We start from the raw sequence: 16,446 nt of genomic DNA, 5'->3' as shown, positions 1-16,446 counted from the left end.
ACTTCCTTCGTGATACTCATTTTATATTAGCATTTTTTTCATCTATCTACTCCACTCAACTCCCAGCTCAGTAAGGACAGAGACAATGTCCCATTTTCACATCTCTGTATTTCCAGAATAAGACCTGGTATATAGTGAGAACTCAATAAATACTGAATGAATGAAAGGCTAAATGAATGGGTGAGCAAATGATATGGAAGGGCCAAAGAAGAGTCAAAAAGCCTGAATGTTGGATGTGGATGTCTGGAAGAAAGGCAGGAAGTGGAAGCAGATTAAGAGATGTAGGGAAATAGGAAGATCTATTTCAGATAATTTGAGTTTGGGACAACCATGGAGCAATCGTGCAGGTAAGTCCAATAAGCAGCTGTAAATGTACGTGTGGATATACCACAGAAAAGACAACAATATCCAACAGGAATAAGAAACTGTGCTTCGACCGTGTAAAAGCATGTGCTGTAGAGCGAATGTTTGTGCCCCCCTCCCCAAATTCATATGTTAAAATCCTAACTGCCAATGTGATGGTATAGGAGGTGGGACCTTTGGGTGGTGATTAGGGCTCCACCCTCATGCATGGGATTAGTGCCCTTATAAAAGAGACTCCAGAGAGCTCCCCTCAGCCCTCCCACCGTGTGAGAACACAGCAAGAAGACTGCCGTCTACAAGCCAAGAAGTGGGTTTTCACCAGGCACCAAATCTGCCAGCACATGGATGCTGGACTTCCCAGCCTCCTGAACTGTGAAATATAAATATTTATTGTTTAAGTCACCCAGTGTATGGTATTTTTGATATAGCAGCCCAAGCAGATTAAGACAGCATGAAAACTTGATTTTAAAATAAGTCTTCATTGGATATTACTCATCTCTATTTACAAAATCTCTGCTACTTGGAATAGTTGTCACTACGAGGGTTAGAATTAATGTTAGGATACAGGCAGGGCTAAACATCCTCTTTGGGCACAGTTCCATCATTATCTGAAAAACTGTGGGAGAACGTAAAGGCACACAAACCAGCATCTAGAGTCTTCAAGGTTAAGGGTGTGTGAATATAAGGCTGGGATATGCTGGGCCGTCAACCAGCATTGGTAAGAAGATCTCCGGCAACCCAGTGTTGTTATGCTATGCTTTTTATTCTTTCTCCCTTTCTCTGCTCACCTCCCTCAATGAGTACTTCATCTATCTTGTCTCAGCCTTTCTGCTATGTTCGCTCAAATACCCCTTTCTCTCTAAGTTTCTCGAACCAAATTATTTTTCTCCTGCCACATGTTATCAACCTGAGTATTTCTCTAGTAAACTCTTTCAACTTGTCTTTAGAACCTTTCTCATCATGTCTATCCTCTCTCCCCTCCCTTTCACAGGTACACTGCAGTGGTCATGCCAGTTCACTACCAACATGGCACAGGACAGAGCTCCTGTCGGCGCGTGACCCTCATGATCACGGCTGTCTGGGTGCTGGCCTTTGCTGTGTCTTGCCCTCTCCTCTTTGGCTTCAACACCACAGGTAACAATGACGGCCCCACTTCCAATAGCGGCGTGATTCACAGCACATCTGAATGGTTGTGAGTGGTGCTCTGACCCCTGGTCAATGTAATCAAATGAGGATGCTATAGACTGCAAAGCGTTGGCCTTTATTGATTACGAATAAAATAGAAAACAAAACCTCTTCAATTAATGGCACAGGAATAATGTTCTGCCCCAATTAATGAAAAGTCTGCTTACTCCTATTTTGAAAGAAAAGCCATTGTATTCATTTGAAGAAATGTGCCAGTTAAAAAACTATGCTATATGAATAATTCAGGTGAAGTTTACTAACGAAAAGATGGTAATTCGTAATGGATTTACAATGCAAAATAACATATCATGAAAGCCCTGGAGTAGGGTATACAGTTCTAACTTTTTATTCAATAAAAATCATTTCTGGTGTTTGGGAACTAGGATGAATTCCTAAATTACTGGAGGATGTATTTTATATTTTTTAATATACAAAAATTTTGACCATGGTGCTTGGCACATGGTACATCTTCTATTGGATGGATGGATGGATGGATGGATGGATGGATGGGTGGATGGACAAATGGATGAACAATGTGTATATCTGAGTTGTCTGGGATTTTAGATATGACACCAATCCAAACTGACACCTCACAGTGCCTTCAGTGTCTGTTCCATGACCATCTTTCAGCCTCAAGAATTTCATGTGTTGAATGGAAAGTATTAGCACATATAGTATAGTTACAGGTATTGAAAATAAACAGAGTGTTCACTAAGAGAGAACTGATTGACTCATGTTCTAGTGTTCATCTGGATTTCTTATTTTCTCCATTTGAATTGATTCATTCAATTCCTACTATGTTCCAGGTTCATGAATTGCTGGTATATATGTACAAGTCACATAGCTGTGTACTTATGTATATACAGATATATTATATGTAACACATTACATATAAATACAGGAAACTCTTAACTTATATATAGTCTTCAAAGAGTCATTTGCTGGTCAATTATTTAGAAGTCAAAATACATTTAGGAAGACAGAGGCTCTGGAGTCAGAAAAATCTAGATTCAAACTCCAGTTCGGCTGCTTAACAGCTGTGTCTGCTTGAACAAGTTACTTAACTTTTCTAAGTTAAGCTTCCTTGTTGATAAATTTGGGATAACAATATAGCACAGCATAAACTTGAACAAAATCAAGTATGTGGACCAGGTCTATGTATTTAGTTAGGAAGTTTTCAATATTTATTTTTATATATGGCCTCCTACAAGTAAGTCCAGCAACTTCATCTCTAATATTATATGTTAGGTTGAACTCTTTATAATAGATGACATATTACTGCATGTGTCATATGTCTTTACTTATTACTGTTCAGGGTTGTAATCAAACCATGCATATCTTTATATGTGATTCAGGGTGAATTTTGACTCCCTATAATTTTCATTGACTCTAGAATCTAAGCCTACATATGTTATAACTCCACTCTACCTCCTTCACAGAGTTCTTTTACAAGTAAGTGAGGATTAAATTGGGATAACATACATAGATGTGCGAAACACATATCACCTGCTCAAGGTTAGGCTTGTTTCTCTGCTGCATTAGAGGTTAAGTAGCCAAGTTATCCAACAAAGATGTGCCTGGTTAACTCAGGGTGTTCCTAAAATATGTTGTTATTGTCTTTGCGTTACTCTTTAATGCTTCCCATTATCGGTCACCAATGTCACGTTATAAACACAAACATGCGTGTGCACGCCCATGCACCAAGGCGACATTCTCTAACACGACTGTAGAAGCTGACTCTGGCGCTCAAATACCATTTCAATGAGTCTAAATGTGCTTTGGGGGTTAGTCCGATAACTAAGCCACCTTCTATATCCATGTTTCTATGAGAAAATGCCTTCTAAGTTGGAATTTGTAGTATGGGCCACTTCCTACCATTGCTAGACCAAGGCAATCCTTAACCCGGCCAGCAGCAAAGCCCCACCAACTTTTGCTGGGCCGAGTGATTCCTCTTCCTCATTCTTAGAGGCTGGCAGGGGCGGTCTTTCTCATGTGCACGCGTGGGCGCACACACACACACACACACACACACACACACACACACAAACACACACACACCTGGTAACACTTAGTCAAAATCTGACGTTAGACAGAGTTCCCAGTTAAAGTCAACATATAAAGTGAAGAAGAATGAGGACCTAATGCAGTTTTGTTGCCACCAGTGAGATCATTATTGTTTCAGAAACAAAACTCAGAAAAATCTTTCCAAAAGGATTTTCAAATATAGAATTGAGAAGGCAAAAAAGGCTCATGACTTACCACGTATAGGCTCACTTCTTTCTCATCTCTCTCTCTCTGTCTCTTACTTTTAAATTTATTAATTAGGCTACAGAAGGCTCTCCACGTATTCATGTATTGTGCTCGTGTCAGGTCCATTGTAAAAGCCCAGTAGATACTAGCTAGTGTTATTGTTGTTATTATTATTATGTATTAGAAAATGTTCCTATGCCTCAAAATTTAACTATGCCCCTGCTCCAAGGGATATCTAAACAGTGGTAGTCCTTGCTCTGCTCTCAGGGAATTCGTAAGCAGGACTCAAGGCAGAGAAGCCCCACTGGCCTTCTCTGCCTCAGTCTGACCTTCACAGCAAAGCTTCATTATCTTGATAGACGTGGGTTTCTCCAGCACCTCTTACAGCTCTAAGGAATTTCCCAAGTTCATTCAAAAGCCCAATATAAATGACTTCTCTCGGCCATTTTTTTCTACTCCTCCTGTGAGAAGGAGAAAAGGGCAGGATACTGCCAACAACACCTGATATTGGCAGTGGCTGGACTTTCATGAGGTGCAACACAAAACAGAACTTTCTGGCAGGGCTCTTCTTTTAAGGAATTGGGCTGCCACGTGGGACTCTGAATTGTCAGAGAACGTAACGTAGAGGAAAGTTGAACTTCAGGTTCTTCTATCTTGGAATTGCTCTTATTGCCCGAAAAAGAGTGACATGCATGTCTGGATGCACACATAAAGCAGCATCTTGGGTCACAGAGAGTTCCAGGACTGTGGGGCCTGGCTGACCCGTGTTGCCCCAGGTCCCAGCAGAGACCCAGCAGTCAGGAGCCAAATATCACATCGTCAACAGCCCCTGATGGCAGCAGAGGATGGAGTGTTAGTACTAGAGGAAACCTGAAAGATCCCTGACCCTTTTATTTTACAGATAAGAAAAATAACTAGTATTTAAATTTCTGTTAAATCAGATAGCTACTGGGTTATTAAAAATTCCAGAATGGATAAGCAATAGCTGGTGACCAGGGTTTAAGAAACTTTCAAGGGCAGAAGAACTTAAAGTTGAGAAAGTCCTACCAACTGACTTAATTTTCCTCTGAAACAAAGAAATGGAGGAGGGCTATTTAGATTTTAGCAATAGAACGCCTCACCTGGCTTTCAGAACCCTGCATCTGGGGGTAGGGGGACTTGGTTGAGAAGAACAAAGAGAATACTAGGCTCATCCTCGATCAAATTCATTAAGATCTCCTGTCTTTGGAAACAAATTGAGGACAAATCCTTCAATGAGCTAGAAGTTCATGAATCTCTCAACTCAACTGGCTTTTGACTTTGCCATTCACATGACTGTGGGACTCAAGTTCCCAGGCTAGCCCACGAAATGTATTTAGTGTATCACCGGGCACAGCGCCTTGAATACAGCGGGTGCTCTGTAAACTTGTGTTGAATGAGTCAGTGGATGAGTCCTCATCATCATTCTTTCCTCCTTAGCTGTTGAGATTAGTTGGGGTAAACATCCCAGTCTCGGAGGATGGGGGGTAGCCTCCTGGCCTTCCCTATTATGCTCTAGCTAGTGACCGCTGATGCGCTTATGGAAAATGTTCATCTGTACAGTTTGCTCATTTATTCATCATTCATGTATTCGTTCATTCAATAACTGTTATGCTGACAGCACACTACCCTTTCAGTTAAATAATCAAGACAAAGCACCTCATTTCCTGGGGAAGCCTAGCTCCTGGGGGCCTCACTGCCCTCACCACCTCCTCAGGACTCAGCAGAGAGAAGCTTTCAGAATTGCTGTGTGTGGTGTTTCACTCTGCACTGCCCACAGGACACACACCCAGGCCAGGCCTGGCGGAGGCTGGGGCAGGGCCCCACTCACTGCCCAACAGCCTCCAGCATCACTCTGCCTGCTGACAGGCCTCACAGGGCACATAACATGGAGAAATTCTGGGAGAGGCTGCAAAACTCTAAGGACAGGCAGCAGTTTCTTAGGTAGGAGAGGAAGGAAGGGATGACAATGCAGGTTCAGGGACTGTATACTGAAGATCATTGATCAGCCATTTCGAAATAGCTATGTGCTCTCTCTTCACTCTGTTTCTCATACATATCCTTTCAATATTTCAACGTTTCAATATTTCAATGCTTTTAATGGAAAAATAAATACTTGCGCATGATAAAACATAAGGTATAATGAGGTATATATACAGACTTACCTGTACGTCTCCCTTCTTCCCTAGATTGCCAGTCCCCCTGTCCCCTCCCTAGAAGTGAACACCCATATTCTTAAAAGATAATGCTCGGGACTTCCCTGGAGATCCAGTGGTTAAGACTCCGAGCTTCCACTGCAGGGTGCACGGGTTCAATCCCTGGTCAGGGAACTAAGACCCCGCACGCCATGCTTGAAGCAAGTGCATACACACACCCGTGCATGGACACATGTGAGTGTGTGTGTGTGTCCATGTTTACACAGATGGAAGCATACTATACCCACTCTGGCTCCTGGCTTTTTAAATGTCGTAGTTAATATATAAAATATAGAGGTCAGCCTCCCAAAGCCCAGAGGAGGATAGAGAAGGGTAGATGGTATATCTGCAGAGACGCATGGGGACTATCTAGCACACCAAGGATGGTGACAAGATGAATAGGCGGAAAGTGACCCTGCCACCCCTCTGACCCCCTCTCACTACAAAATGTGCTGAGGTACCTCCTCATTAGAGGAGGCATTTCAATCATAGTCAGACGCTGACAGCAGGGGAGCTGACGGCAGGGGAGGGGTGATCACTGCCAGCGTGGCTCCTTACAGATTCAGAAGGACCACCAGCCGCCACCCTATCCTTACTCCCAACCCCACTCCCCTAGAAGACCAGAAGATGCCATTTTGGTGACCACTGTTCAGAGTTTTATGAGTCATTTCCTAAAAGATGATGATATAGGCTTTGGTGAGATGACATTAATTTTACCTGAATTTTACCCTGCTACCAAGAGAATCAGAGAATTGGGAGTAGCTCATAAAGATTCTGGTGGCAGTGCCATCATTAAAAGGCCTGACTGAGCACTGAATACATGCTTTCTTGTTCATTTTGTTTTAATTCTTAGCTGTTGCTCCCTTCTCTCCCCCACAAATATTGTTCCCTATAAGTCTCTCTCCAAATTTTCATTCCAAGTGGTACCTTCCCTTTCAAGTTCAAAGAGCTCGGAGGAAGTATATAATAAATAATAGTAAAGAATAAATGATAATAATAGTTACCATTTCGTCTCACAACCACTACATGAGACAATATTTTTGTCCTTCTTTTACAGACCATGAAACTGAGGCTTGGCATAGCTAAGTAACATGCCCAAGGTCACACAGTTAGTGAATGGAGACCTGGGTCTCCCACTTCAGGCTGCCTGGCCTCTACCTACCTCCGTAGACCAAGAAGCAGAATGAGGGGCCCATGTGGCCACGGCCCTCTCCCCACCAGTTCACATCTGAGGCTGCATCTTCCGAGGCCAGAGTTTGGGCTGGAGAATGCCCATCCCTTTATTAAGATTGGCTGGATGTGCCAACACCTGTTGCTGACAGGACAAAGTGCAAATTTGTCGTGCCCCAATAGTAGAGGGAGGTGGAGAGTCAAAATCACAGAAAGAACATTGGTTTTGGGGACAAAATGACTGGAGGAACACATCCAGGCTGTGTGTTGTTAGGTCACTTACTGAATAGCTCTGAGCCTTAGTCTGCTCATCTGAGAATAGAGACAGTAATGGTACCTGCCAACATCATGTTGCACATTTATTAGGTAAGATAATGTGTCGAAAGCCCTTGGAATCACCTGGAAGATATTAGTTTCCTTCCACTTTCTTTTTCAAGATGGGGCAAGTTGCAGGCCTTACTCTGGCTACTGGAGGGATCTCAACATCTGCTAGTGAAGAAGACAAAGTTGCAGGGCCCCCTAAGGAGGAAGGGCAGGAGCGTTTCAGGACATAAAGCAAGGATGTGCCTCGATTCACATTGCCCACGATGACAGTGGGTTTACTGGCCCTTTTCCCATCTCAACCCTGAGCAGTACTGGGATTCGCTGAGAAATAGACTTGCCTGCATTCAGCCACCACCTGCCCGACAACTCAGATTCAAAACCGGGGACCTGGCATTCTCAGCAAAGAAGCCTTCCTCCTTTCTTTCATTGCATGCAACAATCCTCTGATGCCTCCACACAGGCAGGCCCTTTTCTGGGGGCCGCACCCCTCCTGGGAGCCTTTGCTCTGTTGCTCTGTGACACCCCCCGACCCCCGCCTCCCAGGCCGCGTTCCTCTGTGACGCTTAGCGCAGCATACGGAAGGGATCGTCTGTCTGTCTAGACTGGGAGCTCCTTCAAGGGAGGACACTGTGTCTTATTCATCTTTGCAGCCCCATTGTAGAGCAGTGTCTGGCATGTGATCATCGGTAAATTTTCTTTTTAGTGAACTGTGCGTGACATCGGGATGAATTAGACCTCCTACTCTCAGCGAGAGGACGACGTAGGTGTCTGACATGACACCCTCACGAGTTAACAATCAGGCCATGTGTGCTAACTGCACAGTAAAGGGCTGTGGGGCACAAAGGAAGTAAGAGTCGCTCCTGACTGAGAAAATCAAGCAAGGAAGCCTCCACGGAGGAGGCAGCACATAGACCAGGACATGATGAGGGGGTAGGTGGGACAGACCAGTGCTTCTCGAAGCTCCACTGTGGATTCGATGGTGGAGACACCACACATGATGTGAGGTCATATTTTGTGCTCCCCACCGAGGTCCCATCCTTGGCCAACTACTTTGCTCTCTCCCCTTCTCTCACTCACAGGAGACCCCAGCATCTGCTCCATCTCCAACCCTGACTTTGTCCTCTACTCTTCAGTGGTGTCCTTCTACCTGCCCTTTGGAGTGACTGTCCTCGTCTATGCCAGGATCTACGTGGTGTTGAGACAGAGGAGACGGAAACGGATCCTCACTCGACAGAACAGTCAGTGCATCAGCGTCAGGCCCGGCTTCCCCCAACAGGTAAGCACCCTGGAGGGGCAGAAGGAAGACAACACCCAGCCCCGTGGCCTCCAGCCTTGTGCCCAGCAGTGCATGCTTTTGCCTGTTCTGCCACATCGAGGATCCACATCTGATACCCACCTTTTAATCTGCAGATATTGGCTAGGCTTTAAAGGTAGGAAATCCAATCTCAAAAGTGCACTGATAGTCTTCCCTAGAGCACACTTGACTTAGCAAGATGATAGGATAGCTTCTGGGCTTCTTCTGCTCCCCTTCAAAGTCTTTCATTGTCCCTAAATGGCCAGCTGTTCAGATGTCACACAGGTATGAAGTTTTAATGTGGTAGCTTTACCATTCGCTGATGCCGGGTTTCCAGGAATGACTTTTTGGCCAGATCATTACATCAGGAATCACTGGGGGGGTCCATTGAAACTTCTTGTCCTTTCTAGATCTGCCTCTGTGTTGAGGCACTAACCAGATGAGGGAATGGGAGATGCTGATGACACATTTTACTAGGTCTTTCAAGGCTCTGAAAAGGAAGGTCACTGAAATCTTCTGATTGCTTGGGCTGTGAATTCTGTTCATTCCAGTGTCTGGCACATGCTTCAAGGTGTACTTGAAGCATGAATGGATGAATACCAATCACTTGCAATCTTCTAGGGAAGAGACGGCAGGAATATTATACAGCCTCTGCCTTCATGTAGCTTAGAATCTTAGACAAGCCGATAAAACACACCTCCACCCAAAATTAATGAGCAGCCCAACACTGACTGGGACGTTTGCCAAATGTGAGATGAAGACAACTAAGCATCTAAATATTAAATGCTGGAGAGCTTATAAAAAGATGAAGGTCAGTATGCTCCGGAAAGTCTTCATAGAGTAAGAATTGAGTTTGATGTTGAAGGAAGGTACACATTGGATGTCTAGATCAACCTATAACGACTTGAATGAGAATCAGAACCTCAAACTCAAAGTCCTAAGACTTGCGTAGAGCAAAAATATTGGCCCCTGTGAAATAGGAGGTCAGGACCCAAGACGGAGGATATGAACACACTGTATTCAAAGCATTGTCACCTATATGGTCCAACTATATAGAGCTTAACCCACAACTGTTTCTCCTTCAACCCACCCTAGTCTTCCTGGCTACGGTTGCACCCTATGTGACAGTTTTTCAATAAGGGCCAGATTTCCATCAGATGCCATGGGGAAAAATGGTGAGTAAGCCATGCCTTTGACTGTAGGAAAAGAATAAGAGACACTTTCTCAAGACATTGGCTTGACTTAATTCCACTTCCACCCCAAAATCAAATTTAGCGCCAAGCTCACACTTGCATCTGTAATAAATAACAGATCTGAGACTCTGCCTGATTTGAGCTTCAGAATAGGCATTATCAAATAATATTCCAAAAGCATAGGACTGTTGAGGCAGATCCCAATGACCAGAGCCAATGACTCTTGGATGTGTTGTGAAGATACCATCCAGAACAACCTGCATTAGAGGAAACAGGGCATTGCTGAAACAGACATGGGCAGATCCAAGAAACGCCGAAAAGGGACACTAATGGGAAAACTTCAGGTGCCGTATTTGCCATTAAATATGGGGGAAAACGAGACAATTTCATAGTCACCCTGATTCTTATCCTTCCAATTCAAACCAGCCCCAAGAAAGCCAAGTGCTGCATGGAGCCTGAAGGTGTTAGATAAAAGACCAGTGTTCCTCTCCCTGAGCTCCACAGCCAAGTAAATATTAGGAATGAAGCTTCAAAAACCCATAACGATGAACGTCTAAGCTTTGTCTAATCTCCGTACAGTTAATTAACCACTTTTACACGGGCTGGATGTAGCTGTTACAGACTCTTGCTGTAAATGATTTTTTTTAATAGATAAGAGATTTAAAGTCCAAGAAGGCTCCAAGGCCAAAAGAAGGAAAAGCATTGACTACGGAGGAGAGATGGAAGAGTCAAGAAGCTAGCGTTGCCTGGAGTGTGGAGAATTAGGTTCTGTCCTGCCATCTGGGAGTGGAGGGCTCTGCCAGGCAGATCCAACGCAATCCAATGTTTCTTCATGTCAGTCATGGAGCTGGTGATAAAAGTTTGCAGAGAGAGCTGAAAAGTACACTCATCAATATAGAATTTTGGAAGAATCACTTTCCTTCTACATGACTGAATTTCCAAATCTGTGAAATGGAGACAAGCTGTACTAGATCAGTGTTCTCAAATAGGAGATTTCATAAATTTTTTTTTTTTTTTTTTTTGGCTGTGCTGGGTCTTCGTTGCTGTGTGGGCTTTCTCTAGCTGCAGCGAGCGGGGCCTACTCTTCGCTGTGGTGCATGGGCTTCTCATTGCAGTGGCTTCTCTTGTTGTGGAGCATGGGCCCTCAATGCACAGGCTTCAGTCGTTGCAGCACGCAGGCTCAGTAGTTGTGGCACGTGGGTCCTAGAGCGCAGGCTCAGTAGTTGTGGCGCACGGGCTTAGTTGCTCCGCGGCAAATGGGATCTTCCCGGACCAGGGATCAAACCCATGTCCCCTGCATTGCCAGGTGGATTCTTAAGTTCTGCGCCACCAGGGAAGTCCCAAATCTGAGATTTCATAAGCACTCTCAAAAATTTGTCCCTAGTCCTTTAGTTTCAGAAATAATGCATCTTTTAGAAGATCACTAGATGCCAGCTCAATCATAAAATATAATCTTGGTTACAAATGGTCATTCAGATAAAACATGGTATACTTACATTAATTATTAGAAAATTCCATCAAAATGAAAACCAAATTTAAAAAAAAAACTATGTTATGATAGAATTCCTACAAACACCTCTGTGGAGCACAGTTTTTAAAACACTAAATAATCTTGAAGCCCACTTACATTCATTCATTTATTCAACAATGTTTCTAAGTTTGTACAGTGTACCAGCCCTGTGTGTCTAGAAAACTATGATTCCTTGAACTAAGGAGAGACTAGTGAAAGTTCTTGGTTGTTGACACTGACTAACTTACATAAAAAAGGAATTTACTGGAAGGATATCAAGTAGCTCAGACTCAAAGAGAAGGCTGAAGAACAGCTTCAGAAGATGCTGTTCATGCCTAAGGAAGAATCTGGTTCAAATACCTGGGACACTGAACATTGACTGTCACCACCGCTAGATGAATTCTGAAGTCTCCCTGCTTCATGAGCTCTAATTCAAGGTTGTAGGTGCGAATCTCCAATTGGCTGGGCTTGGTTCAGGTACCAGAGCTCTAGCTGCCCAGTGGGGAGGTCGGAGAAAGTGAATATCTGGCTTTTATGGCTTTGGTAAGGGTGCTGGGGAGTCCTGCCTTCTACTCAAGATTGACACAGCATCTGATATTTCAAACACGGAAAGAAGTTCAGACGTTGGCACACACACGTCCTCCCAAAATACCAGAAACTTTCACATATCTTCAGTTTCCTACTCTCAGAGTCTGTTCATCCCAAACCTATTTCTTTTCATTTATTTTCTGTTTTACAAATGAGGCTCAGAGACATTTAATTAACTTGCCCAGGATGCATCAACTAAGTAGGAAGCTGAGATGAAAATCCTGGGTTTTTAAAACTTTTTATGATTGAAAATTTCAAAACTAAAAAAGTAGAAAGACAAATATAACTAAGCCTTCAGTAGTCATCAGCCAGCTCCAGCAGTTATCAACTCATGGCCCCGTCTTCTTTCAACTCCACTCCCACCTACATTCACACACCCCCACTGGATTGTTATGAAGCAAATTTCAAACATAACGACATTTCAGCCAAACATATTTCTCTAAGACTCTCTAAAGGATATGGGCTCTTTTCTAAAACACGTAACCACAATACCACATCACACTAAAAAATTTAATAATAATTCCCTACTATCATTAAATATCCAGTCAATGTTCAAATTTCCCCAGTTGTCTTACAGATTTTTTATAGTTGGTTTATTTGAATCAAAATTCAAATAAGACCCATACCTGGTAAGTGGTGGTGGTGTTGTCACTGCAATTTATTTGTTGAAGAAACTGAGTCATTTGTCTTATTGTTTCCCACTTTCCAGATTTTTCTGCTTACATCTCACTGGAGCCATTTAACATTTTCCTCTGTGTATCCAGGTCATTCTACCTTAAAAAGCCATTTAACATTAAAAAGGCCATACCTTAAAAAGGCCAGGCTATAATTCTATTCTGCCCTCCTCAAGGGATTATTGTGATTCTCAAATGTTCTTTATGTGGTAGGTGCTTTTGAGTTGTAAAGGCGGAAGCAGATTTTGTTTACCTTAACTTCCCATGAGCCCACCACTCTCAGATGCACCCTCTGTAGGTTTCACACCTACAGAATGATGGCTCCTTCTTCCTTCACTGCATTCTGTTTCCCTTTCAGGAACATTCAGAAGATAAACAATATCCCCAGAAATGTCAGGACCCTCTCTTGTTACACCTACAGCCCCTCTCCCCTGGTCAGACACACATGGAGCTGAAGCGCTACTACAGCATCTGCCAAGATACTGTCTTGGGAAGACCAGGCTTCCAAGAAGGGGAAGGAGAGTTGAAAAGGGAGGGGAGGACTCGGAACTCCCTCAGCCCCACCATGGCACCTAAGCTCAGCTTAGAGGTTCGAAAACTCAGTAATGGCAGGCTGTCGACATCCCTGAAGCTGGGCCTCCTGCAACCTCGGGGAGTGCCGCTGCGGGAGAAGAAGGCAACCCAGATGCTGGTCATGGTGCTTGGTGAGTCAGGTTAAGTTGGGATGGGTTGGATTACGTTGGGTAGGTTGAGTTCAATGGCGCTGGTGGAGGATACTAAGGTAACCATATTTAACAGAAATTGGAAATACAACGACTGTAATATTTATAAATGTTTATAATGTAAATGAAAAGAGTTTGTGAATAAATCTTAACTCTGGTGGAAATTCAAAACACCTAGACTGAAATTTATGAAACCGAACAAGTCACATAATTGAGCTGTGTTTCGTGTCTATCACTTGGAATTATAATGGATAAATCAAATAATAAGTAAGATAATGATTCATTAAATCATCTAGCACATACTGGATATTTCCTACCTGCTTACCTATTTTAAAATATTAAATGAAAAATGTGAGGATGCCAAAAGACTACTGTCATATGGTATTATAACATCTAGATTATTTTAAATACAGAGAAAAAAAGACTGAAAATTAATTCACTCAGATGTCAAAAGTGATTGATTGTCTTTGTGTGGTGGGTGATTATTTCACTTCTTTCTACTTTTGCATATTTACCCAGTTTTCCATACTGTATAAAATCAGGGCTGGTTTTTATAGTAGAAAAATGTAAATTTATTTAAATAAAGAAATTAAAAATTGATAAGTTGCGGTACCATACAGAGTTAGTGACTGTGAACATATCCTGTTCCCTGTCACAGACAAGCCCCAAACTACTCATGTCTTAGGGACTTCTCATGTCCAGGGAACCTCTATGTTAATCCCCTCAACAACCTTAACTATATGAATTGCATCTTTAAAGTTTTTTTTCCTATCAGTACCTAGGAACATGTCTTGCATGGATAGACATAAAATAAATATTTGAATTGAACTGAGAAGTAGAAAAGACTAGCGAAGGACTATCTAAAGATCAAACCAGAAAACTGATTGAGGAGCAAAGGCTTGGGATGAATCAAAGATGTTAGCATCTAGTTTTCTCACCTAAAAAAAAAAAAAGTGACTAATCACACCTGCTTCATAGGGTTGGTGTAAAAATTAAAAGGGTATGTGAAACTTCCAGCGTAGTAGCTGCCGTAAAGTAGACAACTGTGACTCATTTCCACGTTACAACAAAGGGAGTAAACAAACCCCTGACCCAGTTTTTCTCTTCCTTTGCAACCTAGGGACCTTCATTGTCTGCTGGCTGCCCTTCTTCTTGACCCACATTCTCAATACCCACTGCCAAGCATGCCACGTGTCCCCAGAGCTCTACAGTGCCACCACGTGGCTGGGCTACGTGAACAGCGCCCTGAACCCTGTGATCTATACCACCTTCAACATCGAGTTCCGAAAAGCCTTCCTCAAGATCCTGTCTTGCTGAAGGAGGAGGGAAGACTCCCTGTGCCCACCTTTAGCTGCCAGGCCACCGGGCCACTGGCCAGGGCCTGCTCAAAACACAGTGCGATGTCTGCTGGCATGTGGCGGGAAGAAGATTCCCGAAGGCAAGATGTCCCTGAGTAGCAGGTGTAACGAACTGCTTCCTCCAGAACAGACAGTTCTACCTCCCCAGCTAAACTCTGACTTCACTCTGGCAATCTTCAAGTCGTTCGGAGGCCCCCAAGTGATAAGCAGTAATTCGGCGAGAAGATGATAGAACACGACTCCACACACAAACACAATTTTCATCAGAGGCATGATTCATTATAGCGAAGGAAAAATGAACAGATCTCATCATTCTCAACTTGCCAAGGGTCCTTGAAATCTCAGCCAGTAAACCGTCTTGCAGACAGCCAGTCTCACTTCTTTCAAACTTCTAATTAACTGTCAGGCCAACCTTGTACTTTCGTGGGCCCACTCTCTTTGGTCATTCCTTTCATTCGTTGCATCCTGAAATACAATAGCAAGGCCAATGCTTCCACCTCTCTGTAGAATCTGATTGGCTACATTTGATTTGGGAAATTCCTCACCCTGAGGGAAACATGGTCCCACACTGGGACCTGGGCTTCCTTTTCAAACCTTGCTCCCCCTGTATTTTAGCTCTAGCTAAGAAGCCCCTTTGATGCCATTTCCTTACTCTCAGAGTCTCAGTTCCAGAGTAATTTAAGATGGGGATGTTAAGTGACAAAGGAACGGCAATGCCCACTACAGTATCACTGTTGAATCTTGTGGTTCAGAGCGTGCTTTAGATGTGTTTTCATAACTCCGTGAGGTTTTCCTACCCAGGCATCTCCATCTCCTGCTTAACAGAGATCCAATACTTTCAGACCCTGAAACCCATTAACTATTAAGTGTCTACAAGGTGCCATTCACCTCCCAGGTTCTGGATATATGACATTGAATAAGACAGCTCCTGCGCTCAAGGAGCCCACCGCTTGCTCCTGTATTTGGCAGGTTACTTGTCTAAGGGCGGTAGGGACCCACCTAAACTGCCAGAGGACGCAAGAACTGAGACAGACTAGCTGTCCAAAGCCATCATATAGACAGTCTTTGTAAAGTCCTAATGCAGATGCTAAACATCATCCTCTCACAACTGAGATTAAAGGTATAATGGAAACAATGTGTAAATGTCATTCAAAATTGCATTTATAAGAAACTTGAATATCCTCACATTTACCTTTTCGCCTACAGAAGCTATTTCTTCTTGATTACAGAATCAAGATACAATCTGTAGATAATTTATGAAATGTTATCATCCTGAGCTTCAATAAATTTACTGTTAAGACCTGTTAGGGCATAGGCGTGACAGATACCTGCTACAATGCTGTTAAAACCTCACAAAGGAATTTTACATGGAATCTGAGGTGTCCCTTGCCCCTTCTTATTCCTCTAACCCTTAAGTATATAAAGAGGAAATATATATCCCCTCCCCAGTGAGTCAGTTATGTTACTCCTGAATGCTTTTAATGCCAATATTTTTAAATGTTATCGTTGACAACAATGCTGTCTGCCCACTAGTTCTTGTACCTGGAGCCGTCTAGCTCAACAGGTTTATGGTACAAGAAGAACTAGGGACCGAGACAATTA

General features: G+C 43.2%; 1 protein-coding gene across 2 annotated transcripts in view; it reads left to right on the top strand.

The window, feature by feature from the left end:
• Positions 1 to 14,803, top strand: part of DRD3 (dopamine receptor D3) — a 36,523-nt gene extending 21,720 nt beyond the window's left edge. The window contains exons 3-7 of one of the 2 annotated variants that reach the window (XM_030836844.1): positions 1,355 to 1,497; positions 8,585 to 8,781; positions 13,186 to 13,321; positions 13,421 to 13,468; positions 14,607 to 14,803. In XM_030836844.1, the coding sequence (XP_030692704.1) occupies positions 1,355 to 1,497; positions 8,585 to 8,781; positions 13,186 to 13,321; positions 13,421 to 13,468; positions 14,607 to 14,803 (721 nt within the window). Of the gene's footprint in view, positions 1 to 1,354; positions 1,498 to 8,584; positions 8,782 to 13,185; positions 13,469 to 14,606 lie in introns of both variants that reach the window. The other variant, XM_030836843.2, reaches the window with a different exon arrangement.
• Positions 14,804 to 16,446: the final 1,643 nt, after the last annotated feature.

The sequence above is a fragment of the Globicephala melas genome, chromosome 4, assembly GCF_963455315.2.
Source record: "Globicephala melas chromosome 4, mGloMel1.2, whole genome shotgun sequence".
Taxonomy (NCBI): domain Eukaryota; kingdom Metazoa; phylum Chordata; class Mammalia; order Artiodactyla; family Delphinidae; genus Globicephala; species Globicephala melas.
Note: the sequence above shows the minus strand (reverse complement) of the source record. Positions and strands in the feature narration are given on the sequence as shown.